The 23,287-nt window shown below is 54.5% G+C and overlaps 4 protein-coding genes across 11 annotated transcripts; 3 read left to right on the plus strand and 1 right to left on the minus strand.

Annotated features, from left to right (window-relative positions):
* The first annotated feature begins 9,610 nt into the window (after positions 1-9,610).
* On the plus strand, positions 9,611-11,778 carry Metrn (meteorin, glial cell differentiation regulator). The gene is made up of 4 exons (XM_052197041.1): positions 9,611-9,850; positions 10,060-10,460; positions 11,270-11,329; positions 11,412-11,778. The coding sequence occupies exons 1-4, from the start codon at positions 9,753-9,755 to the stop codon at positions 11,726-11,728; spliced, it is 876 nt and encodes a 291-aa protein (XP_052053001.1). The 5' UTR covers positions 9,611-9,752; the 3' UTR covers positions 11,729-11,778.
* A 2,082-nt stretch (positions 11,779-13,860) lies between these two features.
* On the plus strand, positions 13,861-16,113 carry Antkmt (adenine nucleotide translocase lysine methyltransferase). 2 transcript variants are annotated; one of them, XM_052194801.1, is made up of 5 exons: positions 13,861-14,596; positions 14,966-15,070; positions 15,156-15,296; positions 15,675-15,725; positions 15,841-16,113. In XM_052194801.1, exons 1-5 carry the CDS (start codon positions 14,435-14,437, stop codon positions 16,069-16,071), a joined length of 690 nt encoding a protein of 229 aa, XP_052050761.1. In that variant the 5' UTR covers positions 13,861-14,434; the 3' UTR covers positions 16,072-16,113. The 2 variants fall into 2 exon arrangements, with proteins under 2 accessions (XP_052050761.1, XP_052050762.1); XM_052194802.1 differs by having other exon boundaries at positions 14,564-14,656.
* Positions 16,114-16,126: 13 nt separating this feature from the next.
* Ccdc78 (coiled-coil domain containing 78) lies at positions 16,127-20,228 on the minus strand. The gene is made up of 13 exons (XM_052194792.1): positions 19,747-20,228; positions 19,414-19,530; positions 19,245-19,331; positions 18,913-19,029; positions 18,557-18,645; positions 18,367-18,445; positions 18,157-18,282; positions 17,725-17,903; positions 17,518-17,599; positions 17,279-17,358; positions 16,761-16,827; positions 16,588-16,688; positions 16,127-16,502 (listed from the first exon to the last, which is right to left on the minus strand). Exons 1-13 carry the CDS (start codon positions 19,804-19,806, stop codon positions 16,394-16,396), a joined length of 1,293 nt encoding a protein of 430 aa, XP_052050752.1. The 5' UTR covers positions 19,807-20,228; the 3' UTR covers positions 16,127-16,393.
* A 374-nt stretch (positions 20,229-20,602) lies between these two features.
* Positions 20,603-23,276, plus strand: Haghl (hydroxyacylglutathione hydrolase like). 7 transcript variants are annotated; one of them, XM_052194796.1, is made up of 8 exons: positions 20,603-20,674; positions 20,985-21,142; positions 21,411-21,475; positions 21,559-21,676; positions 21,763-22,056; positions 22,210-22,311; positions 22,511-22,590; positions 22,887-23,276. In XM_052194796.1, exons 2-8 carry the CDS (start codon positions 21,038-21,040, stop codon positions 23,053-23,055), a joined length of 933 nt encoding a protein of 310 aa, XP_052050756.1. In that variant the 5' UTR covers positions 20,603-20,674; positions 20,985-21,037; the 3' UTR covers positions 23,056-23,276. The 7 variants fall into 7 exon arrangements, with proteins under 7 accessions (XP_052050756.1, XP_052050753.1, XP_052050757.1 ...); XM_052194793.1 differs by having other exon boundaries at positions 20,627-20,714; XM_052194797.1 differs by having other exon boundaries at positions 20,627-20,674; positions 20,999-21,142.
* Positions 23,277-23,287: the final 11 nt, after the last annotated feature.

A 23,287-nucleotide genomic window follows, 5' to 3' on the forward strand; every position in this document is an offset into this window, starting at 1 on the left:
AGGAATGGTTCAAGAAGGGAGCCAAAGGCATTATGGAGTCAGTCCCACAGGTTCCCTCAGGGATGAAGCAGAGGTCAGGTGGTGGCAGCCTGTATGGCCCAGGGAGGGGGGTTTGTGTAAAAAGACCCATTAAAGGCTGCTGAAGAGCCAGGCCTCCCAGCAGGCTAAAGGGATCCCGATCTAGGGTCTCTCTTGGGAGCAGAAACAACAGATGTTGGGACAGCAGAGTAGCATCCTGCTAGGGAGGGGCTTCAGGGTGGAGTGTCCTCGGATCAGTCTAACTGCTTTGAGAAAGAAGGTCTGTCTGTCTCCTGGGAATGATGTGGGACCCAGAGTCATTAAGAAAGGGAAGTAAGCTGGATCCTAGCTGGTGTGTGTGTGTGTGTGTGTGTGTTATGTATGATCATATATGTGCTGATGCATATATAGAAGTCAGAGTTTCTTAGGCAGTGTGTGTGTGTGTGTGTGTATGGGGGGGCTGATATTAGAATCCTTTTCTATCACTTTTTAAAAATTATATATTTTATATATGTGAGTACACTGTTGCTGTCTTCAGACACACCAGGAGAGGGCATCAGATCCCATCATAGATGGTTGTGAGTCACCATGTGGTTGCTGGGAATTGAACTCAGGACCTGTGAAAGAGCAGCCAGTGCTCTTAACCACTGAGCCATCTCTCCAGCCGCTCTTCTACCACTCTTTATCCTGTTTTTTTTTTTTTCTTTTCTTTGTTGAGACATTTATATTAGACTGGCTGACTTGCAGGTCCCCAGCACCCTAATGTCCTGCCCCTCAGTACTCAGGCTCTTTACCCACAGAACTATCCCTTAGCCCATCACTCTCCCACCCAGCCCCCATTTTCTCTTTTTCTTTCTTTCTTTTTTCTTTTTTCCTTTTGTGTGCATTCTCTCATTGGTTTGGAACTGACTGAGTAGGCTGAGCTGTCTGGTCGCTGAGCCCCGAGGATACGCCTGTGTGGGCCTTCCCAGTACTGAGATTACAGCCACATGCCACAGAGTTCAGCTTTAATTTATTTTTCAATTTCTAAAAAAGATGCATGTGCCGGGCAGTGGTGGTGCACACCTTTAATCCCAGCACTTGGGAGGCAGAGGCAGGCAGATTCCTGAGTTCGACGCCAGCCTGGTCTACAGAGTGAGGTCATTTATTTATTTTATGTATATGAGCACACTGCAGCTGTACACATGGTTGTGAGCCTTCATGTGGTTGCTGGAAATTGAACTCAGCTCGCTCCGGCCCCGTTCCCTCTGGCCCAAAGGTTTATTTATTGTTATATGTAAGTACACAGTAGCTGTCTTCAGACACCCCAGAAGAGGGCATCCGATCTCATTACAGATGGTTGTGAGCCACCATGTGGTTGCTGAGATTTGAACTGAGGACCTTTGTTAGAGCAGTCAGTGCTCTTAACCGCTGAGCCATCTCACCAGCCCCTGCTATTTATTTATTTAGGTTTTTTTTTTTTTTTCGAGACAGGATTTCTCTGTGTAGTCCTGGCTGTCCCAGAACTCACTCTGTAGATCAGGCTGGCCTCGAACTCAGAAATCCACCTGCCTCTGCCTCCCAAGTGCTGGGATTAAAGGCATGCACCACCACTGCCCAACTGCTTTTTAATTTTTAAATGCAATTTGGGGATAGAACTTAGGACCCTGTGCTTGCAAGACACTTTGCTGACCGACAGATTTTTCTCCAAGGCCCCGGCTGTCTTTAACACGGTGAGTCATTGTTCTTACAGCAGGGGCCTTGAGTCCAGCTTGCCGTAGCCATAGCCGTAGCCAGGATTGGGGCAGGCATGTGTGTGGCTGGAACTGGAGTATCACCGTCTTGCCTGGATGTGGATCAGAGATGGTGGATCAGCTCAGGGCAGGGACTAGGGTGGATGAGAGCAACCTGACTATAGCCTTCCCACTTCTCTACTTACTGTCCTTGTACAGGTGGCCCGTGGTGGTAGCATGCGTCCTTGGGCAGAGTGTGCTGGACGAAAAGCCTCTGCACATACAAATAACCACTGGAGAATCAGGAACCGTTAACCACACAGCTCACCCCTGCGGTGGAACGTGGCATGCAGCTGCTCTGTCTAGCTGTTTTACAGCCTGGTGATCCTTCACTGTCAGATGAGACAGGCTCTGAGAACTGCCCGGCTGGCATTGTGCTTATCTCAGTCTTAATTATGTATTTATTTATGTATTTATGTATTTATTTATTTTACACTGTTGCTGTCCTCAGATACTCCAGAAGAGGGCATCGGATGACTTTATAGATAGTTGTTTGCTGCCATGCGATTGCTGGGAATTGAACTCAGGACCCCAGGAAGTGCAGTCACTTAACTACTGAGTCATCTCTCCAGCCCCAGCAGTATCCGTTCTTGTGAAAGAAGCCAGATGTAAAGAATCCCAATGCAGAGCCGGGCGGTGGTGGCACACGCCTGTAATCCCAGCACTCTGGGAGGCAGAAGCAGGTGGATTTCTGAGTTCAAGGCCAGCCTGGTCTACAGAGTGAGTTCCAGGACAGCCAGGGCTACACAGAGAAACCCTGTCTCAGAAAACCAAAAAAAAAAGAAAAAGAAAAAGAAAAAGAAACCCAACAAAACAAAATCAATGCAAGCATGTCTTAAATTGTTGTGCACTTGGGGCTATCTGAATACTTTTCCCCAAAAAATTGTGCTGTGCTTAAATATGGCCAAAGTAGGACTGGAGAGGTGGCTGAGCAGTTAAGAGCACCGTCAGCTCTTCTGGAGATCCTGAGTTCAATTCCCAGCAACCACATAGTGGCTCACAACCTTTTGTAGTGAGGATCTGATGTCCCCTTCTGGTGTGTCTGAAGACAGTGACTTCACACACATATAAAATAAATAAATAAATCTAAGAAAGAAAGAAAGAAAGAAAGAAAGAAAGAAAGAAAGAAAGAAAGAAAGAAAGAAAAGAAAGAAAAGAAAAGAAAAGAAAAGAAAAGAAAAGAAAAGAAAAGAAAAGAAAAGAAAAGAAAAGAAAGAAAGATGGCTAAAGTAAAATAATGTGGGCCAGACTCCAGAACCTTTGGTCCAGCGGCGGTTACAGTCAGCTGGCTCTGAGCCAGTTTCATTCTTACTCGTGCCGATTGGTTCCCCCCTTGTCGGCCATAAATGCCACAGGGGAATCACTAATTGGGATGTGTGCCTTGGCTGGGGCATATAGGATGAGCACACTCACTTATGAAGGTGGGTGTGAGGAAGGCCCAGACACACAGTAACCCTGTTTTTTGAGAACAAATCGATGAGGACACTTTGGAGGTTATCGGGCACTGATCTGGGGGGGTCTTTCCAGTCTTGTCAAAGGACCCACCTGCTTCCCTCTACCGCTGCCATCTTCCCCAGATCAGACACCTGTTTCCTTCATGTCGTCAGGAGCTTCCAACTTACTGCTTTCTCTCCCCCCCCATTCCCCCTCCCCTCCCCCACCTCTTCTTCCCAGGGATCCCAGGAGTCAGCTGACATGCACTCACGGTCCAGCTCCCTCAGGCAGCTATCTCCTCAGCTGTGGTCTGTAAGACCCTCGTTCCTTGGGCTCTACACCAGAAGGAACCACACCCACCGTGGGCAGTACCTCTCTCACCCCGCACTTCACCCCAAGCGGCCTCTTGTCACCTGCCCCGAATGAATCTATTTGACTCTCAGACTCTATATATCCTCCCTAGAAGCTCTCACTTCCACGTCTTCCCCAAACACCAAGAACTCCTCTTCTCAGCCTGGGCCTACTCTGATGGCACAATTACAGTGAACTGTTGGCTGACACAACCCTTAGAGGGCCAGGGTGGGGTTTCCCGGGCACCCAGTGGAGCACAGGGTCAGTTCACACACACCTGTGGTCACGGAAATAGGGAAGCTGGTTTCGAAGCACCTTCCGTGGAGGGTTGCTGCTCTCCTGATGATGCTTTTGGGACATCTTACATCCTGAGAGATCTGTGTCAGACAATGTCCAACTGCCTGCATGGGGGACTTTCGTCTCCTCCACAGAATATGGGGTAGCATGTAGGGCCAGTTCGACCAGGGTTAGTCTCCAGGGATTGATATCGGAGCATGGTTCCTAAGGGCACGTGCGGTGTCTGTCAGTGGAGCACCCCTCAAGTGGAGCACTCTTACCTGGAGGACCCCTGACTTAAAACATCCTCACTTGGATCACCTTTGAAGTAAACATAATGAACGGGAGCACCCTCACTTGGAGCACCCTCAATGGGAGTGATCATTGCTTGGAACACCTTTACCTGGAACAGTTCTCACTTGTAACACCTCTCTCTCTTCTCTCTCTCTCTCTCTCTCTCTCTCTCTCTCTCTCTCTCTCTCTCAAAGATTTATTTATTTAATTAATTATTTTATTATTTAATGTATATATGACTACATTGTAGCTGTGCAGATGGTTGTGAGACATCATGTGGTTGCTGGGAATTTGAATTCAGGACCTCTGCTCGTCCCCATCTAAAGATTTAATTATTACATCTAAGTACACTGTGGCTGTCGTCAGACACACCAGAAGAGGGTGTCATCTGATGCTCATTACAGATGGTTGTGAGCCACCATGTGGTTACTGGGATTTGAACTCAGGACCTTTGGAAGAGCAGTCAGTGCTCTTAACTGCTGAGCCATCATCTCTCCAGCCCTGGAACACCCCTCTCTTGAGATAGCCCTCATCTGAGGCTATTCTTACGTCCCTCACCCTTACCTTGAAGTCAGAGCAGAGAGGACTGCCTCCTCTCCAGGCTTCTAAGGTCCAGCTCTACGGCAATGGGGAGGATGGAGACTAGGGCTGCTGGCACATTTGGCTCAGAGAGAAAGGGTAGAGGGAACATCATGGAATCACCCCTAAGCCTAGAGTGAGCGAGAGCTCTACACCTTCTCTAAGTCTTACCAGCCATGTTCCCAGAAGATCCCCAGGTGTGTTCTTGCCAGGTTCTAGTGTGGAGAGGGTGCTGGGGAGGCACATGGCTGGGTCAAATCCTCCCCGGTCGGTCCCCTCACTGGACCCCTTCTGGGACACGTGGCTGGGCTGTAAGGAGGAATACCTTGAGAGTCTCAGCACAGTAGGTGGGAGCGCCCCCTTCAAGTCATCCTGAGGCCAATAGGCAGCACTTCGTGCCCTGCTCCTCTCTACTCTCTCGCCTTATCTCTCCTCCTTAGTACCCTGTGCCCTTAGCCATTCCTCTTGCTGTCCCCATTTTTACCCCTCCGCCCTTTCCTTTTCCTCCACCCTGTCCCTGCCAAGACTCAGAGGCTGAAGAGCACAGGAGAGAAGCAGGTGGGACATCAGTCGTCTGACTGTCCTGATGACCTGATGACAGGGTGAGGGCGCTGAGGTTCTCTGCTGGCCTCTGCTCTGGTCTGGCCCCGCCCCCTGTCAAGACAGAGGCTGACTCCGGGCCCAGCTGTCACCTCAGCAGCGCGAGTCGCCTAGTGATGGCGGTCTCCCGGCAACGGTCGTCTCCTAGCAATGGGATATTTTCCCCTGGCCCTGGCTGGAGCCAGTGGCTATTTATAGCTCAGCTTCAAATCAATCAGCAGCTGCATTTTGGGCTCCTCAAGAGATGCAAGGTGTTAGGGGGTGGGTTCTTGGCAGATAAAAACAAACAACAACAACAACAACAACAACAACAAAAACCCCACAGAAATAGAAACCTCAGTGCCCGATCCCCTGAAGTGCCAGGCTGATGGGGGGATCCAGATCCCATGGGAATGGGTGGAACCCTGAGACTTCTTGGGAGCTGATGGCTATGATTGTATCCTGGATGAGGTCTCTATGTTCAAGGGACTAATGCCTGGACCACCCTGAAACTGCCCAGGTCCAGCTGGGTCCAGCAAAGGAAGGCAGTGCTCATGGCGGGTGTCAATGATGCACTTTATTGGTCTCCTGGTACCCCCTGCACATCGTTATAGGAGCCGTCTCCCTTATTCCCACCTTGTGGCTCCATCCAACAGGATTCACGCTCAATCCTGGCTGTAAGGGTCCTGGTGCCAAAGGCTCACTAAGGGACACAGGAAGGCTCTCGGGTCACCTATATCTAGCCTCCACTTGGCTTCAAATGGAATTTGAGATCTATGAATGGGGGAGTCTTGGGCAGATGGGAGAAACTTGTTCCCCCGTTCTCACAAGATCAAGGAGAAACTCAAACTCACCCTCTACCAGTCTGTCAGATTACAGGTTATTTTTGTGGTTGTGTTTGTTCAGATGTCCATGGTCCTGGAGCCATTGGCTCTCTACTGCCTGTCCAATCTCCTCACGTAGCTCCTCCCCACATCGCCTCATTGGATGGCGTGCTCAGTGGGAGCCAGCCACAGGTCTCCTATCAGCTCTCCTGATAAATATTTGGACTGCTTATCCTCCAGTCTGCTCAGGGCCCAGCACACTGCAGATACATCACGGATGTCCTCAACCTGCAAAGGCCTGTGTAACAGGGGACAGCGTGGTTGGAGATGGGCTACCTGAGTGGTGACACTCATAACAACCAAGGTCTCTGCTGTCCCCGCTGCCCCCACTGCCCCCTCTTCATCCCATGAGGTGCAGTACAAGACCCTGGGGAAGACAGTACAGGAAACAGGTCTCAGTGTGATCTCCAGCCCAGACAATCCCTGTGATGGATAATTTTGGATGTCAGCGTAATACATGTAGGAAGAGAAAATTCAGTTGAGGAATTCCTTTCATCAAATTGGCCTGTGAGTATGTCTTTGAGGCATTTTCCTGACTCTGAGCACATCTATCTGTCTGTCTATCTATCTATCTCTTATCCATCATCTATCTGTCTATCCACCCATCTATCTATCAATCATAATAATAATAAAAGAAAAAGAGTCATTTTCTTTTCTTTATTTCTTTCCTTCTTGGTTTTTTTTTTTTTTTTTTTTTTTTTTTTTTTTTTTTTTTTTTTTTTGCTGTTGTTTTGTTTATAGATACAGTCTTTCACTGTGTAGTCCTGGCTATCCTGTCTACTCAGTTCTGTAAACCAGGCTGGTTTTGAACTCGCAGAGATCCACCTGCCTCTGCCTCCTGAGTGCTGGAATTAAAGGCACATACCACCACCACCACCACCACCACCACCACCCGGCTGAGACCCATTCCTTAAGGTAAGGGCACAAAATCTTGAGACGTTCAAGGGAGCCCTGAAGCTTGAGCATAAACAACTAAGGGTTCTCTGAGGTGGGGGAGGGGCTCTCGTTTATCCATTTGCTCATTTTCCCCACCTATACCAGCTCTGTTGGACCCTGAGGCTACTCATGGTTTTCTGCTATCTATGCCCACAGGCGTCAGACTTCTGCTAGCCAATGATGTTCAAGGGTCCCTTTTCCTGACCATTGTGAAGAGTGGCGTCTGTCTAGATCTCCCATGGTGATAGAATCATTGTTATGTTGCTGGAAGATGAAGACGGGAAGGGCAAGTTTAATAGAGAGACTCTGGTCAGGTGAGTGCTTCTTTCAGACCAGTTACTCCTTAGTAACCTCTTAGTAACCCCTAGCAGTTACCTCTTACTGCTAGGACTGCCTTTGGAGATTAGGGTTGGGCAGCCGGTCAGCTCCGAGACTGGCCAGCTCATGCCCCATCATCACCATTAGAGGGCGCCTGGAGACTATTTTCTGCCTCAGTGACTTGAGGCGGGAAGACTGCCAAAGAATTACCAAAGTGCTGCAACCTCTGAGGCCTAGACAGTTGTGCTTGTGGTTGCCCCAGGTGTCCTGCATCCTTGGTTCAGGCCTCAGCATCTGCTAGACTTTCATCAGACGTGCCATTTCTTCCCCCCCCCCACCCCACTTCCAGTTTTAAAGTTTTAAAATTACAACCACAGCCATTCCCCCACCCCCGACCCCACATTGATAACACTTATTTAAAGGGGGTTGGAGCATTAAAAATGCTCGAGGCCAGCCGGGCGTGGTGGCGCACGCCTGTAATCCCAGCACTCTGGGAGGCAGAGGCAGGCAGATTTCTGAGTTCGAGGCCAGCCTGGTCTACAGAGTGGGTTCCAGGACAGCCAGGGCTATACAGAGAAACCCTGTCTCGGAAAAAAAACAAAAAACAAAATAAAAAAAAAATGCTTGAGGTTACCATTTTTATTTTTGTCATGCCTTTTCTTTTCGTTTTTAAAGATTTATTTATTTATTATATGTAAGTACACTGTAGCTGTCTTCATACACTTCAGAAAAGGGCATCAGATCCCATTACAGATGGTTGTGAGCCACCATGTGGTTGCTGGGAATTGAACTCAGGATCTCTGGAAGAGCAGTCAGTGCTCTTAACCGCTGAGCCATCTCTCCAGCCCATATTTAATGTTTCTTATAAGTACAATCATACTACACTGTGTTTACCGACCCATGGAGAAAGCTCTGGTCACTTTCACCTTTTGACTATTATACCTCATTTTGACTCTCTGGTCTGGGGCAAGGAACCAGTCGATCCTTCTCACTGGTCAGAGAGGGTCTGGAGTCAAGGAGAAGGCTGCCAGCAGGACCAACTGTTCCCTCCCACTGAGACCACTGGGTCTCACCCGCCCCTGAGTCCAGGTCCAGGCCAACCGGAAGGGCTTCACCGGAACCCGGAGGATCCAGACAGAGCCCTGGGGCTGGAAGAGAGATCCTCGGGAGATTGCCAAAGCTCTTCTTCTATTTTCGGTCTCCTCCACCCTCCCCTTGGTCAGATCGGAAGGACAAGCTGCTCCAATCTTTGGGGGGCCTCCATAGTGACTCTAGTGCGTTATTTTAAGAGATTCTCATGTAGCCCACAGCGACTCACTATGGAGCCAAGGGTGACCTTGGACATCTGGGCTTCTTCCTCTACTTCCTGCCTGCTGGGATTACAGGCAAGACCCACTACACTCTCAGTTTAACATTCTTTTGAAGATCAAAGCCAGGGATGTATGCCTATGTGGTCGGTGCTCTATAACCTACCCACATCCTCAGGCTGCCTGGGATATCTTTCGGATTCCCTTTCAGTTCATCTAGACTGTAGGGACGGCCTGCACTATGGCACTGGCGAAGACTTCCAGGCTTTATTTCCGGTCAGGTGGGTCCCGGCAGGTCCTCCAGAACGCCTCAAGTTTTCATAGTATTCATTGAACATTGAAAGAGTGTGAAGGTAGGTGAGAAAGTATGGTGGCAGGAGGCCTGCACTGCCCACGCTGCTTCTTCCAGACCTAGCCAGTATTCTTTTCCCCAAACCCAAGGTTTGGCTTAGCTCCATACCCAAGCCCTCTGTACCCTCTCTTATGAGATGCAGGAACACAAGGATTTTAATCTCTTTCCCCCAGAGTACTAGTAGCAGGGTACCAGTGTTCAGATGTTGGCTGCAGACTCCACTCCCTCTCTTAGAAAGGGACAGTCCCACTGCCCACTGAGGTCCACGCAAGATCAAGAGAGGTGGACAGCCCTCCAGATTCCAGTCGACAGCGAACCCCACCAGTCCACCAAAAGTTCCAGGGTACTGGGGAATCTCCAAATGGGGAAAGAGGAGTTCTTTCTACAACAACCCGGCCTTGGACCTAGCTCCCGCCTTGAGCCCGCCCCACCCACATGAGGGTGCTGCGATTGGAGGAAAGTTCTGCAGCTTGTGGCGATTGGTCCGAGAGCAAAGGCCCCGCCCCCTAGCCCGCTCTCAGAAGTGGGCAGCGCCTAGGGGTCGCCGGTTGTGGGGACGCGCCGGGCCGGGCAGCCGCGCCGCGGGGCTGCTCGTGCTGCGGCCCCGACCCTCCCGGGGCAGCAGCCCGAGGCCCCGGCGCGTCCCCTAACCATGCTGGTAGCCACGCTTCTCTGCGCGCTGTGCTGCGGCCTCCTGGCCGCGTCCGTTCGTGCTGGCTACTCCGAGGACCGCTGCAGCTGGAGGGGCAGGTACCCAGGAGGGACTGCGGGGAGGCTTGTTTTCTCTTTTAATTTAAATCTTGGGTTTGGAGGGCTCCCTCCCACTTGGAACTGAGGAAGCGCAGACCTCAATGTCGTGTTCCACAGAGTGGACGCAGATGTTGGTGGCCGCGGGAAAGGGGATGAGTGGGCTAGGGACACGCGGGCCACCCACCTGATAACCACTGTCCTGTCCCCAGCGGTTTGACCCAGGAGCCTGGCAGTGTGGGGCAGCTGACCCTGGACTGTACTGCGGGCGCTATCGAGTGGCTGTACCCAGCCGGGGCGCTGCGCCTGACCCTGGGCGGTCCCGATCCCGGCACGCGGCCTAGCATCGTCTGTCTGCGCCCAGGGCGGCCCTTCGCTGGTGCCCAGGTCTTCGCTGAACGGATGGCCGGCAACCTAGAGTTGCTACTGGCGGAGGGCCCGGACCTGGCTGGGGTCCGCTGCGTGCGCTGGGGTCCCCGCGAGCGCCGAGCCCTTTTCCTGCAGGCCACACCACACCGCGACATCAGTCGCAGAGTTGCTGCCTTCCGTTTTGAACTGCACGAGGACCAACGTGCAGAAATGTCTCTCCAGGCCGGAGGTCTTGGTGTGGATGGTGAGTGACTAGATTAGCTGTGGAGGAGCTGGGTGTCCGAAATTGGCCTACAACTGGCCTTGCCACCCCACTGCACGGAGAGTCCTTAGCTTAATGGAGGCCAGTCTGGTGGAGAGCATAGTGGCTTCCAGGTCATGGAGAGGTGCTCCCTCCTTTTTCTCTTCCTCCTCCCCCTCCTCCTCCTCCTCCTCTTAAAGGTTCAGTTTTGGAAAAGAGCAGGAGGGGGCGAATGCCCGAGAGGCCAGCCTTGAGTCTCTGGTTTCTGAAGGGTTGGGGGAAGGGTTAGGCTGGGGCAGAATCAAAGCCTATGGCCAAGGCTGTCCAGGGCTCCCTGGCCTGGTGGTGACCTCCTTCCCCTCCCCCCAGCCCAGCCAACAAAAGTCCAGTGTGCCTCTTCGTTACCATGGAGACTGCCTGCCCTGCCTCCCTGCAGGGCACCAGGCCCAGTGCTTTGCTCTTCTGGGACGAGTAGCCTGACCCTGCAAGGAATGGCTCTCTTGACTGTTCCGCCCTAGCTGGAGACCCCAGAGCCGGAGTCCACTAGAATAGTCCTAGCTGGGCCTGGGAGGCAGCTCTGGGAGGCCACGTTTCTCAGGGTCGGTCAAGAGTTTGTGAGATGGCTGTCAGCAAGAATGTGTACGAGGCACCGAGGCGCCCATCAGTAGGCATGCACCTGCAGGGTGTCTTCAGGCTGGTGACGCTGGAAGAAGGGTTTAGTCGCTAGCTCCTGGACCTTTTCCTCCTGGGAGGAGCTGTGGGCTCGCGCTGAGAGATCACAGGCCTGGCTGATGACCTGCCTTGCATGCTAGGTGCCTGCAGGCCCTGCAGTGAGGCTGAGCTCCTTCTGGCTGCGTGCACCAGTGACTTCGGTGAGTGTTCCCGCTGTGGGAGAGCTTAGGGTCTGCCCCGCATGCCCACATGCGCACCACTGGCCACCACGTCTCTTCCTAGTGATCCAGGGGACCATCCGTGGGGTCGCCCATGACACGGAGCTGCAAGAATCCATCATCGCTGTGGCGGACGCCCGCGTCATTCGCCAGACGCTGCCGCTGTTCCAGGAACGGAGCTCGGAGGACCAGGGCCAGGCCTCCATTCGTACCTTGTTGCGCTGTGGTGTGCGTCCTGGCCCGGGCTCCTTCCTCTTCATGGGCTGGAGCCGATTTGGTGAAGCTTGGCTGGGCTGCGCTCCCCGCTTCCAAGAATTCAGCCGTGTCTATTCAGCTGCTCTCTCGGCCCACCTCAACCCGTGTGAGGTGGCACTGGACTGAGAGACCTGGGAGCAAGCCCTGGATGGACCTTCTTCTGGGAGTGGGGTGTTGGGGGAGGGGTGACAGGAGGGTGGGTGGGAAGGGTGTGGCACAGATAGCATCCTGGTACCCACAGTGAGGTGGTAGAATACTAAATAACCTGGATCATACCAGCCACTGTAGACGTGATCTTCTGTGGCAGACAGGCACACCCAGCTCTGCTCCTGCCTCACCTTACCTACTCTCTGGTCTGCTGCCCTTCTAAGCTTGCTGACCGGTTGAGCTCCTGTTCTCCTCCAACTCCAGGGTGCTGCTGGGGTTCAGACCAACTGTGCCGCAGTTTGGAAGACTTGGCCCAATTGGCTCTTTTTTTAAGGTGGCCTGGTGGGGGGGGGGGGCAAGCAGACAGACATCACTTCCAGCTCTGAACGAGGCCTTTTAGGGAGGGGTGCTGCAGCCTGGCGCTGTGCCAGTCCCTTCCGTGGTCGTTGTGAGCCCACAGCCATCCTTGGCCCGGTCCCGCCCTCGGGGAAGAATGGGTCCCTCTGTCCAGAGGCCCCTGAGACGTGCTGAGCATCCGGACGCGGCAAACCGCCTGCAGGGTGTGGGGTCTCCCCTGCAGGATCCTGCTTGTTCGTTTCCGGCGGGAGAAATGGACAATGGGGTCTCTAAGGACTGTTTCCCGCCACTGGCCCCATTGTTGCCATCCCTGCCTTCCTCCTGGGCCTCTCTCTATTGCGCAAACGGCTAGTGAGACCCTGTGCAGACAAAGCCTGTGGCTTGAAAGCCCTCCAGTGAGGTGTTCACTGGGTGTCTTAGGACATCAGTCAGATTCCTGCTGCTGCTACCTCGTGGCTCCTGGGAAACAGCTTCAGCACCCGTGCTGAGCAGAGTGCGAGTGGAGCTCTTGAAATGCCTGACCTCCCTCCCTGTAAGGTTTTCCATCTGTCATCAGTCCCAACAGACTATTCATTCAGACTTGGAGAGCGATCAGGAATGCAGAGACCAGACATACAGTTCCCAGCCTCAGACTATGCCAATGACGGTACCTGGTGGTGCTGCGCCCTACACAGGCCCTGGAATGGCTGCTTTGGAATGTTTATAGTCAGATAACTCAGATCACACCTGTGTAATCTAACAGTGGGCAGAGAGCTTGCTCCTTTTACATAGACTGCTTCTGGAGAGGGAGGGGTAATGAGGGAAGAGGTCACTCCTGCAGGGTCGGCAATGACATTTTCTCCCTCCATATCTGTCTCTGAACTGGCCCCTTGCTACTTCCTCTTTTCTCCCCAAGCTCCATGGAGTGTGAAGGGTTAGACCCTCACCTTTCCATCTGGTAGGGGAAGTTGGTCCAGCAGCCTCAAGTCTGCTCTAGGGAAGAGGTGATGAAGGTCCCACACAGTAGAGGCAGAGACAGCAAGGGGAATGGTGTGTGAACAGGTGGACCCAAATCACAGGAGCTAGCCTGGGAAGCTTTGTGGGGGGACCAGAGACACCCCCAAGCAGAGCCCTGGCAGCTGAGGAGCACAGGGTGGGTGCCAATGTCAGGTAAGGTTGCTGGGGCTTTTTGGGTGCTCTAGGTCTGAGAATACTGCCAGGAGCAGCAGACAAGAATAGTTGTGTCCAAGCCACTGTGTCTAGAATTCAGTGTGTGGGAGGGCTCTGGCATAATTCTCCCAGGGGCCAGATTCTGAGCTGGTTGGAGCAGAGCCTCTCTCTGCAGAGTACACGTACACCTGCTGCCTTGAACAGCAGTCCTGCAGATGTTATCGAGGGTAAAACTCTGCACCTGGGTGATAGGGTCTTGGGCATGTTCAATTTGGAAGCCATCACTGTCTAGGCTAGGGCTAGCCCAGGAGGATCAGGCCATCAGTGAGCATAGGCAAGGAAGATCTGCCATTCCTACACATTTAGCTTGACTCAAGGCTCTATCTGTTTCCATGCAGGGCCTTACTAGGAGTCACGCAACCCTTTATTTTTGAAGGAAGGAGATCTTCCGGGCTCCTGGGCTGTCTTCCACCCTAGGTTAGGCCTGCTGCCAGCACCCGGCCGCTCACATCCTGCCCCCTCCCTCCATACTCACTAGAGAGCCAACATCTGTCTCTATCTGCCCGCCCCTCTTCTTCAACCCCAGAATACTCTATGTTTCTCCCCTAATTATTGTCGCTGTAGGGTGGGGGGCCTGGAAGGACGCCCTCTGTGGTTTGCTTCTGGGTTTTTTTGGTAGGCTTTTAGGAAAGGAAGTCTTGGTCAACAGAATTTGCATGAGTTGACTTTCAGTTAAAGGCCCTGGCTATAACCCGAGGCTGCGGGCCAGAAGCAGTGCAGCCTCAGGAGGATCTAGAACTGAGATTCCGTGTGGTTGTCTGTAGAGTCCGCTGTATGTCTCGGACCGTAGACCCACTGGAGGCAAACCCTGTCATTTTCACCCACCGCCTGGGTCATCGCGACCCCAAACCATCACCCGGAACCCAAGGAGCCCCCCCCACTCCCGCCCAGGATGGCCGGGCGGAGAAGAATTAGTGTAGGACTGGCCGCGGAGGCCTCTTCCACTTCCGGCGTCTGATCGCTGCGGATATCTAGACGTCTGCAGTCCCGGCTGCGGCCGGTGTAGGCTCTGAGCGGACCGCTCACGGCTCAGGCAGGGGGCAGCGGGGAGAGCAACCGCTTCTAGCTACCGACCGGGAGCCTTGGGAAGTACGACCTTGAACTGAATGTCTCTCAACCATGGATCACGACGACCCAGCCGAAGCGTTGACTGAGCTGCGCGAGAAGCGGCTGGGCTTGCTGGAGATACTGCAAGCGGCGGCAGGCTCGGGATTGGCCGTCTATACGGTGTGGGCGCTGCTGCTGCAGCCGGGCTTCCGCCGGGTGCCTCTAAGGCTGCAGGTGCGGCTTTGAGCCTTGGAAGGAGAGGGACCAATACTGGTGCAAGACAAGGACCAATGGGTGGGTTCAAGGCTTCTGTAGGTAGCGTAAAGATGGGCGGGATCAATTATGGCGCGGGACCTTTACCCGGGTGAGTTGGGACCAATAAGTTGTAGAGCCTGGGTCTATCGTCGCGACTAAGGTTAAATGAATGAAGCTGGGATTGAATTACTGAGGAGGTATCGGCCAACGACTGGAGAGTGGGCGGGGCTGCACTGGATGTGACAGGTATCAAGTTAAAGATGGAAATCTAGTAGGCACGCATCGGCCCCCAACCTGGTACTTCTGCCTGTGCGATTCTAGCCTCAGCCCACCAAATTCCTTTTTCAGGTGCCCTATGTTGGCGCGAGTGCCCGGCAGGTTGAGAACGTGCTTTCACTGTTGCGAGGCCGCCCTGGAAAAATGGTGGATCTAGGCTCTGGTGATGGCAGGATCGTAAGGCCTGTGTCTGTATATTCGTTGTCCCTCCCATGGTGGCCCCATTCCCTTCATCCAGATCCCACACTCTTGGCTTCCATAGGTGCTGGCGGCCCACCAATGTGGTCTCCGTCCAGCTGTGGGGTATGAGCTGAACCCGTGGCTTGTGGGACTTGCACGGCTGCATGCCTGGAGGGCCGGTTGTTCCGGGAGTGTCTGCTACCATAGAAAAGATCTCTGGAAGGTACCCTACCAAACTTGATCCCCCCCCTCCTCACTTCCTTCTCTTTCTCTGTCTCTCTCTCTCTCTCCAAACTTGATTTTCTTTTCCCTCCCTTTTATTCTTTTCTTTGAGATGTGGTCTCTAGTCCAGACTTATCTCAGACTAGCCTAGGATGACAGGCATGCACCATCAGACCTGGTTTATGCAGAACTGGAGATCAAACCCAGGGATTTGTGTATGCCAGGCTAGCACTCTGTCGACTGAGTCACACCTCCAGCTCCTGATATCTTTATCTCCCAAGTTTCATGCTCTGAGAGGCTATCCTGCAGATATCTGGGTGGGCTGGAGGCCCTACCTTAGGGACCGAATGCCCTCCAGCTTTCATCTTGTTTCCTACAGGTGAGCCTCAGGGACTGTCACAACGTGTCTGTGTTCCTGGCTCCCAGTGTGGTAGGTCTTGGCCTTTGGATGTCCTCGGGCCTGGGGTGTGTTCTGGGCCCAGCTGGATGGGGCAGCTCCTTCTTACCTGCTCCTGTGCCCTCCTCCCTCCTGTTCCCACCCACAGCTCCCACTTCTGGAGGACAAGCTGCAAGAGGAGCTTCCTGCCGGGGCCCGGGTGGTGTCTGGACGATTCCCCCTCCCCACCTGGCAGCCTGTAGCTGTTGTGGGCGAGGGCATCGACAGAGTTTGGGCCTATGATGTCCATGGTACTGGACCAGTTGTGTCTTCCTGTGGGGCGCCCATCAAGGCTATCCCAGAGTCCAGTTCTACCTTGGTCCCTAGGGCCCCTGTTTGACAAGCTGGCTGACTAGATAAAATAAAGACTCTGTGGGTTCAATCCAGACTTTTTTTGTTTTGTTCTGTTTTGGTTTTTTTGAGCCAGGGTTTTTCTGTGTAGCCCTGGCTGTCCTGAAACTCACTCTGTAGACCAGGCTGGCCTCGAACTCAGAAATCCACCTGCCTCTGCCTCCCAAGTGCTGGGATTAAAGGTGTGCACCACCATTGCCCGGCCAATCCTGACTTTTATTTGTTCCGGGAATCACTTCCTGGGATGGGCTTCCAGGGGCTTCCATGCTGGCTGTGAAGAGATTTGATTTGAGCTTTTTCTGGCAGACTAGCTAGTGACTCCGAGTCCTTGGGCGCCGAGGCCTAGTGGAAGGGACAGCTTCTCCTTGGGGATCTCCTGTATTCACCAACTTCCTCAGTTTCAGGATTTCCTGCTTGTACCTGATTGGGATGATCAGACAAATCACTTTTCTAGCCACAGATTCTTTCCACGTAGATTAGGACCCTGAGGTCACATCCAGCCTACCTGCCCAAGTGCTGGTCCACATAGTCCTGTAGCTCAGAGAGCTGCTGCTCGGCCATGGTGGCCCGGACCATCAGCCGCGCCCGTTCCTGTTCTAGCCCTGCCTGGTGGAGGCATGAGGCATGAGCCACGGCAGGACATTGGCAAGGGGATGCCCACCGTCCCCTCCCTACTACCTGAGTATCCCGAGAGAAGTCCTGCAGCTTCTGCTGGATTTGGGCCCAGGATGCAGTGTCCAGAGCCCTGGGAGGAGAGGGGAGGAGGGGCAGTCTCCAGGCCAGGAGTAATACCCGCTGTGTGGTTTTAGGACAGCATAGCACTGCCTGGAGCCCCGAAGCATCTGTACATGGACAATCCTCTGACTAGCTCAGTGATCCCTGGTCTATACAGTGTTTTCTTCCCCAATCCTTGGGAGGTGCTACCTCAAGAACCTGCCTGGTACACAGCAGGTATAGAGGCCACCAGGCTGCCAGCTGCCACCAAACCCAAGTTTCACCTGTCAGATACTTAACAAAACAGCCATCCGTTTTTCAACGATTACCAGTGTTCACCATACAAACTTGAGATAACCCAGAGTAGGGATAAGAGAACACTACCCAGGAGCAAGGGTTGCTAGAGGGAACAGAGGCTGTGCAGCTTCTGGTTCTTCTCGCCTGACTGGCAGACCTCCCCTACACCAACAGAAAGCACTCACAGTGGCTGTGACTTGTCCTCCTTGGAAGTGTCACCAGATCCCTTCTCTGGGTACAGCAGCAGTGTCCTATGTCGGCCATACTGTAAAAGAACATGGTAGGTTCCCTTGGTTGGCTGAAGAAGGCCGACTGCTCAAAGGCTCCGAGCTTGGGTTGAGGCCAGGAGTCAGTCCTTCCTGGAACTCTGGGCTTCAAGATAGTTTGGGGCAGCGGGGAGGGGGCACCTGGGCCCCAGTATTACCTCGGTCTCCCTTGGGTGGCTGAGTTCAGTGGCCCAGTGCATGGGTAATGGCTCCAGGTTGATGGATGTTGCAAAAGTAGCCCTGGGGATACCATGTGAGCGGTTGGGATCTGTTTGGGCCCAGCGCTGTCCTGCAGCATACGAAAGCACAGCACAGGTCGCGTGTTGCTATCCCTCCCTGCGTGCCTGGGCCAGGGTGGAGCCCACCTGCAGGAGGTTAGCAGCAACTCCTGCCTCTGGTTCACATCTGCCAGGCGCTTGCGGTAGGCCCGGGCAGCTTGGGCCAGCTGTTGCTCTCGGCTGCGGTGTGCGGCCCGAATGTCCTGCAGAGTGGCCTCCAGGAAAGCTTGAAGGGCTGCCTGACTTGTGCCACTACCGGCATTCTCCTGGAGGGGGGTGCGTAGGACAGAGCTAGGGCTGGGGCTGGGTTGGAACCAGGTTAGGCAGCTAAGCTGGCGGAGCTGGGCTTGAGCTGGGTAACATGGTCTGGCTTAACCTTACCTCCTATCCCAGCTGGCTGGGCCGGGACCCGGGAGCACAGATTCCTTGTAACTGCCTGCCCAGCACAGCCAGGCCAGACTCATGCTCCTCGGGTCTCAGAGTGTACTTCCGACCACTAACCATGACTAGAGTGCTCACCACCGTCTCTCTGGCATAGCGCTGCAGCCGGACAGCGTACTCCTCGTTCAGCTTCTTCAGCTGGAGCTGCAGCTGAGCATTTTCAGCTTCAGCCTGCCGGAGCTGACCCTTCCAGGAGGACAGCACCTGGGAGCACCGAGAGGGACTGCTCTGTTTGTAGGACTCCCTCCTGCCAGGGTCTCGAGGCCCGTGGGGTGGGTAAAGCCTCACCATGGCCTGGGCAGCCAGTTGCTGGCCAGCTGTCCTGGCTTCCTCTCGGGCTCCCTGCAACTGCTGGCTTAGGGCCGCCCTGTGAACACAGCCCAGGCTCAGCTAGGCCAGGGCAGGTTCTCCCTCATCCCCTAAAGAGGGATCTCTCTGACCGCTGGGCCCTGCTTGTTCTACGTGAGATGAAGCTCACACTTGTGTCTCCAGTGCCTGCTGCCTGGCTCTGTGGTGTTCCAGAACCCATTTCAGTTCCTCCTGCAGCTTCTGCTGGCCTCCCGGTGGCTGCAGGGTGAAAAAGACAAACCCCAAACTCGTGGGCAGATCCCTGTGCTAGGTGGTTGTGCACTCACGTGGTCCGTGCTGATCAGGCTTAGAGAGCCTGCCTTTCGTGGGCTGCGCCTTCGTGGACAGAAGGGAAGTGAGGGGAGGGGAAGGAGCAGCAGACACCCATTTCACTGTCCCCCGTGCAAGGCGCTCAGTCCAATCCATGCTCATGGTAACCGAGAGTCTGTGGTAGGTTAACATTCAGGCCTGGGTTTCTCTACTGACCTCTAGTGGTGTCCTCTGGTATTGCCCCAGATTGGCCGCTGGTTGGACTCTATGTCCCTGGCAGGCACCACTTCCCTGCAGTTCTAGCTCCAGCACCCGACTTTCCAGTCGAAGAACCTGTGGAGATCGAGGGTGACCCAGGGTCCCGCTAGCTGCCGGACCACCTGGAGCAAGTAGATATTCACCTGGGTGCATGCAGGAGAACATAGACAGGAGCCAGGTAGAGGTCCACGGACATGAAGTATATGTTCATTCCCCGCACCTGAACCCGGCTGTGTCCCCTGTTCCTGAATGAGCTCAGGCTGACACACACAGCTCGCTTGGCTACTCACTTCCTTCCGCAGCTCAAAGACTTCGGCCTCATGCTGTTCCCGCAGGTGATGGGTGGCGAGCTGCAGATCCACGAGCTCCTTCGAAATCTGTGGGTAGCCAGGGTGAGAGATGCTGCCAGTGGCGTCTCAGGCTCCCTGCTCTCACCACACCCTGCAGCCCTATATCCACCTGCAGCCGCTGCTCCTCACTCAGCTCCAGATGCGTCTGATGCTCCGTCTCCAGGCAGGTGGCCCAGGCTGGGCGCCCAGAAACTCTTGGCAGCCAGTCCTCAGCTCCTGGAACAGCCTGAGGAGGCGGCACCACCCCCCCACCCCCCACATGTAGGTGGCTCTCAGGCCTGGGCTGTGGGTCCTATTCTCACGGAAGCATTTCGGCCCTGCTGAACTAGATCAGCCCCTCCCCGGGGCAGGAACAGACACGGGAGCCCGGGACTTCATCCCTTCTGGACACTTAAGAAAAGGGAGGACTCCAAGAAAATACCAGTGTCTTGGGAGGACTCACGTTCACTGCAACTTGAAGTGGGGCCCATGGCCTGGGATCTGGGGCTGCCGCATACTCCATCGAGGAGAGAAGTTCTGGCCCCTGACCCGTCTGACGGGTGGCCTACTTCCTGGCTGGTGCTGGAAGTATGTTGTCAGTGTTGCCAAGGCCTCTGTTGATCTTAGAGACTACCTATCCTGCTTACAAGGTTAGGAAGAATGGTATCCACAAATGACACCCTTTCCTTCCTGGGCCTCAATCCCTCAGGGCAAAAGCAGGCTCTTGCCGGCCAGCTGGGTCAGGGAGTGCAGTGCAGGACAACGCCAAACCTGTACCTGCAGTTGCAGACACTATTTGTCTTTATATGGAATGCCGAGTCGTCCCTTAGGGATTTGTAACTATTTCCAGTGGTTCCCAACCTTCTAATGCTGAGACCCTCAGGCGGTGACTCCCAGCCATAAGATTGCTACTTCGAATTGCAATTTTGATATTGTTATGAATCGCACTGTAAGTGTCTGTGTTTTCCAACGGTCTTAGGCAACCCCCTCCTTTTTTTTTTTTTTGAAGTGTCGAGACCCACAGGTTGAGAAGCACTGTATTAGACTCTTGTCTACCTTCCTGTGTTAGTCGAACTAACACTAGCGGGTGAACGAGCTGGCCACACACCATCACCCTCTGTCTGAGAGAAATGGGCATAATCTGGGGGAGTAGACCTTGGGAGCTAGCTCAGCCTGAGCACCAGAAAGGTTGACTTTAGGAGGCGCCCTTGCGAAGCATGCGCACTGCAGCACTGTGTTCAACCGGTGCGTGTGGTCCCTTCTTGCGCATGCGCAGTTCCTGCCCTCGTCCATCGGGTCTCCGCCGCACTCCCTCAGGATTGCGACCCAGGAGTGGTGATGTCGTGGTGGGCAGCGGCCACACTCTCTCCAGGACTAGATCGGCGGCTCAAGTGCGAGTGAGGGAAACACCAGGGAACGAGATCCACCCAGGTCTGGGATCCTAGTGCAGTTGAGGGAGGCGGGGTCTGCGGAGGAAGGCGGAGCTAGAGAGAAGCCGCATTGCTGTGTAGCTTTTCTGGGAAGTTGAAGCTGGGACAATGGGCGGGGTCTGAGGAGAGCAGGACCAGCAGCCCCTGAGTCTTGGAGCTTGGAACTGAAGCAGTTCCTCTGGGAAGCTCCCGGGTAGCAGAGCAACTCTTCCTTTGTGACCCCTGTGTGTGTGTGTGTGTGTGTGTGGCTGACCCGCCTCGTGCAACTCAGAAGGGATTCACTAGGTTGAGAAAGTACGAACTGGCTGAGGTCTGCGACCGACCATGAAGGTCAAAGTCATCCCAGTACTTGAAGACAACTACATGTACCTGATCATTGAGGAGCACACGCGGGAGGGCGTAGCTGTAGATGTGGCTGTGGCCAAGAGGGTGAGGACAAAGGATGCCTTCGGGGGACTCCCGGAGCACACTCGGCTCCCTAATTTTTTAAGTCATTTGATGTATTATCTTTGGGTCCTCTTAAGTATGGCTACCTTTGATGTTCGTAGTTCCCCAGTCATTGTAATTATCTGCCCGACATCTCCCTTAACCTTTGCTGCCCTGGGTCCTGGGCCTGCCTATGGAATTAGGCATCTACACCTAGTGCGCCAGTATGGGGCGGGTGGCCCACCTGGTACTCTAACCTCATCCTTTCCAGCTGCTGGAGATTGCAGGCCGCGAGGGAGTGTCTCTGACCACCGTGCTGTGCACCCATCATCACTGGTAAGTAAAGAGGGTGTGTGTGGCGGCCTAGGCAGACTCTTCCACCAGCACGCCGACTTGACCAGTCTCCCACACCTCCACAGGGACCACACACGTGGAAATGCAGAGCTGGCACACCTGCGGCCAGGACTGGCTGTCATGGGAGCAGATGAGCGCATTTGCGCACTAACCCGAAGGCTGGAACACGGAGAAGAGCTTCAGGTGAGCATGTACCCAGAAGGGGTGGGGAGGGTCCTGGCCCGGGCCCGCCCACTGGCCCTCACAGGTCCAATGCCTCATCATCGCAGTTTGGGGCCATCCACGTGCGTTGCCTCTTGACGCCGGGCCACACCTCTGGCCACATGAGCTACTTCCTGTGGGAGGATGAATGCCCGGACCCTCCAGCCCTCTTCTCTGGTACCTTGCAGCCTGGACTCATCCACCCACCCGGTTCCTCTGTGCCCTCCCCACCCCCTTCTGACCCTCTTTGCTCCCTAGGGGATGCTCTGTCCGTGGCAGGCTGTGGCTGGCACCTGGAGGACTCTGCCCAGCAGATGTACCAGAGCTTGGCCAAGACCCTGGGTACCCTCCCACCGCAGACGGTGAGCCTCGGCTTCCTGCGGGCTCCTCATGCTTGGCACTGGACTTCCTGGGATTTAGCCTGTGCCTTTGTACCTGTCCTGCTTTAGTGAGGGTGGCGTGGACCTGGGCGGGCCCAGGACAGTGCGTGCTCACGGAGCCCCCTCCTCTTGCAGAAGGTGTTCTGTGGTCACGAGCATACGCTGAGCAACCTTGAGTTTGCACAGAAAGTGGAGCCCGGCAACAGCCACGTGCAAGCTAAGCTGGCCTGGGCCCAGGTGCGCCCATTTCCGGATTCATAGAAGGGGGTGGGGCGGGGGCGGGAGTAGCCTTCCTGAAGTTTGGGGTCAGTTAGGAAGGGAATCCCCGAGGAGTTAGGAGGAGGCTTCTGCTGGGTTTTGCCCTGCTGTGCCTTACCGTCCCTGTGGCTGTTGTCGGCTGTCGGAGGCCCAGCTGTAACCGGGCCGTTCTTTTCAGAAGAGGGATGATGATGATGTGCCTACTGTGCCCTCGACGCTGGGCGAGGAGCTCCTGTACAACCCTTTCCTAAGGGTGACGTGAGTATGGCTGTGTCCTAGGCTTCCTGATAGGCCTGAGCCGCATCAGTGGGTGGGGCAACCTCGAGGCTGTGTGCACTGTTGGTTAAGAGTTTCCCCAGGGAGCAGTCTCAGGGCTAGCCTGGCATCCTTAGGGGCTCTTTGGCACTCATTTGAGTAGTTAGGAGGGTATCTAGGGACTATTTATTGAGCTGAATGTCCCTGGCACCAGAGAAGGGCATTTGTTACGGGCCCTCCTCCTACCCCCATGGGCAGCTGGCCAGCCCCACAATTCCCCAGCATACTCTTCCTTGCAGAGAGGATCCAGTTCGTGCGTTCACAGGCCAGGTGGCGCCAGCCCAGGTCCTGGGGGTACTCTGTAGGGAGCGGGCGCGCTTCCAGCTTACTTCGGAGCCACCACAGCCCCAGGTTCGGGCACTCCTGGCCTTACAGTGGGGGCTTCTGAGCACGCGCCAGGAAAAGTGAACTGTGTGGGGAGCCTGCTTGTCCCCACACTCCCCTGGACCTCAGGCTGACTGGAGCCCCTGCCACCCTGCTCCGAAGAACCAGCAAGCGGAGCCTCCCTTGTCTCTCCTGCTCATGGAGCCGGACAAGTGGGATCTGTAGGCTCTGGTGGGTCCAAAGACATATCCTGGGGGCTGAGGAGTGTGAATAAAACTTTGAAAGGCCCAGTGCGGTAGCACAGACACACATCATA

The sequence above is a fragment of the Apodemus sylvaticus genome, chromosome 10 (genome assembly GCF_947179515.1).
Source record: "Apodemus sylvaticus chromosome 10, mApoSyl1.1, whole genome shotgun sequence".
Lineage (NCBI taxonomy): Eukaryota > Metazoa > Chordata > Mammalia > Rodentia > Muridae > Apodemus > Apodemus sylvaticus.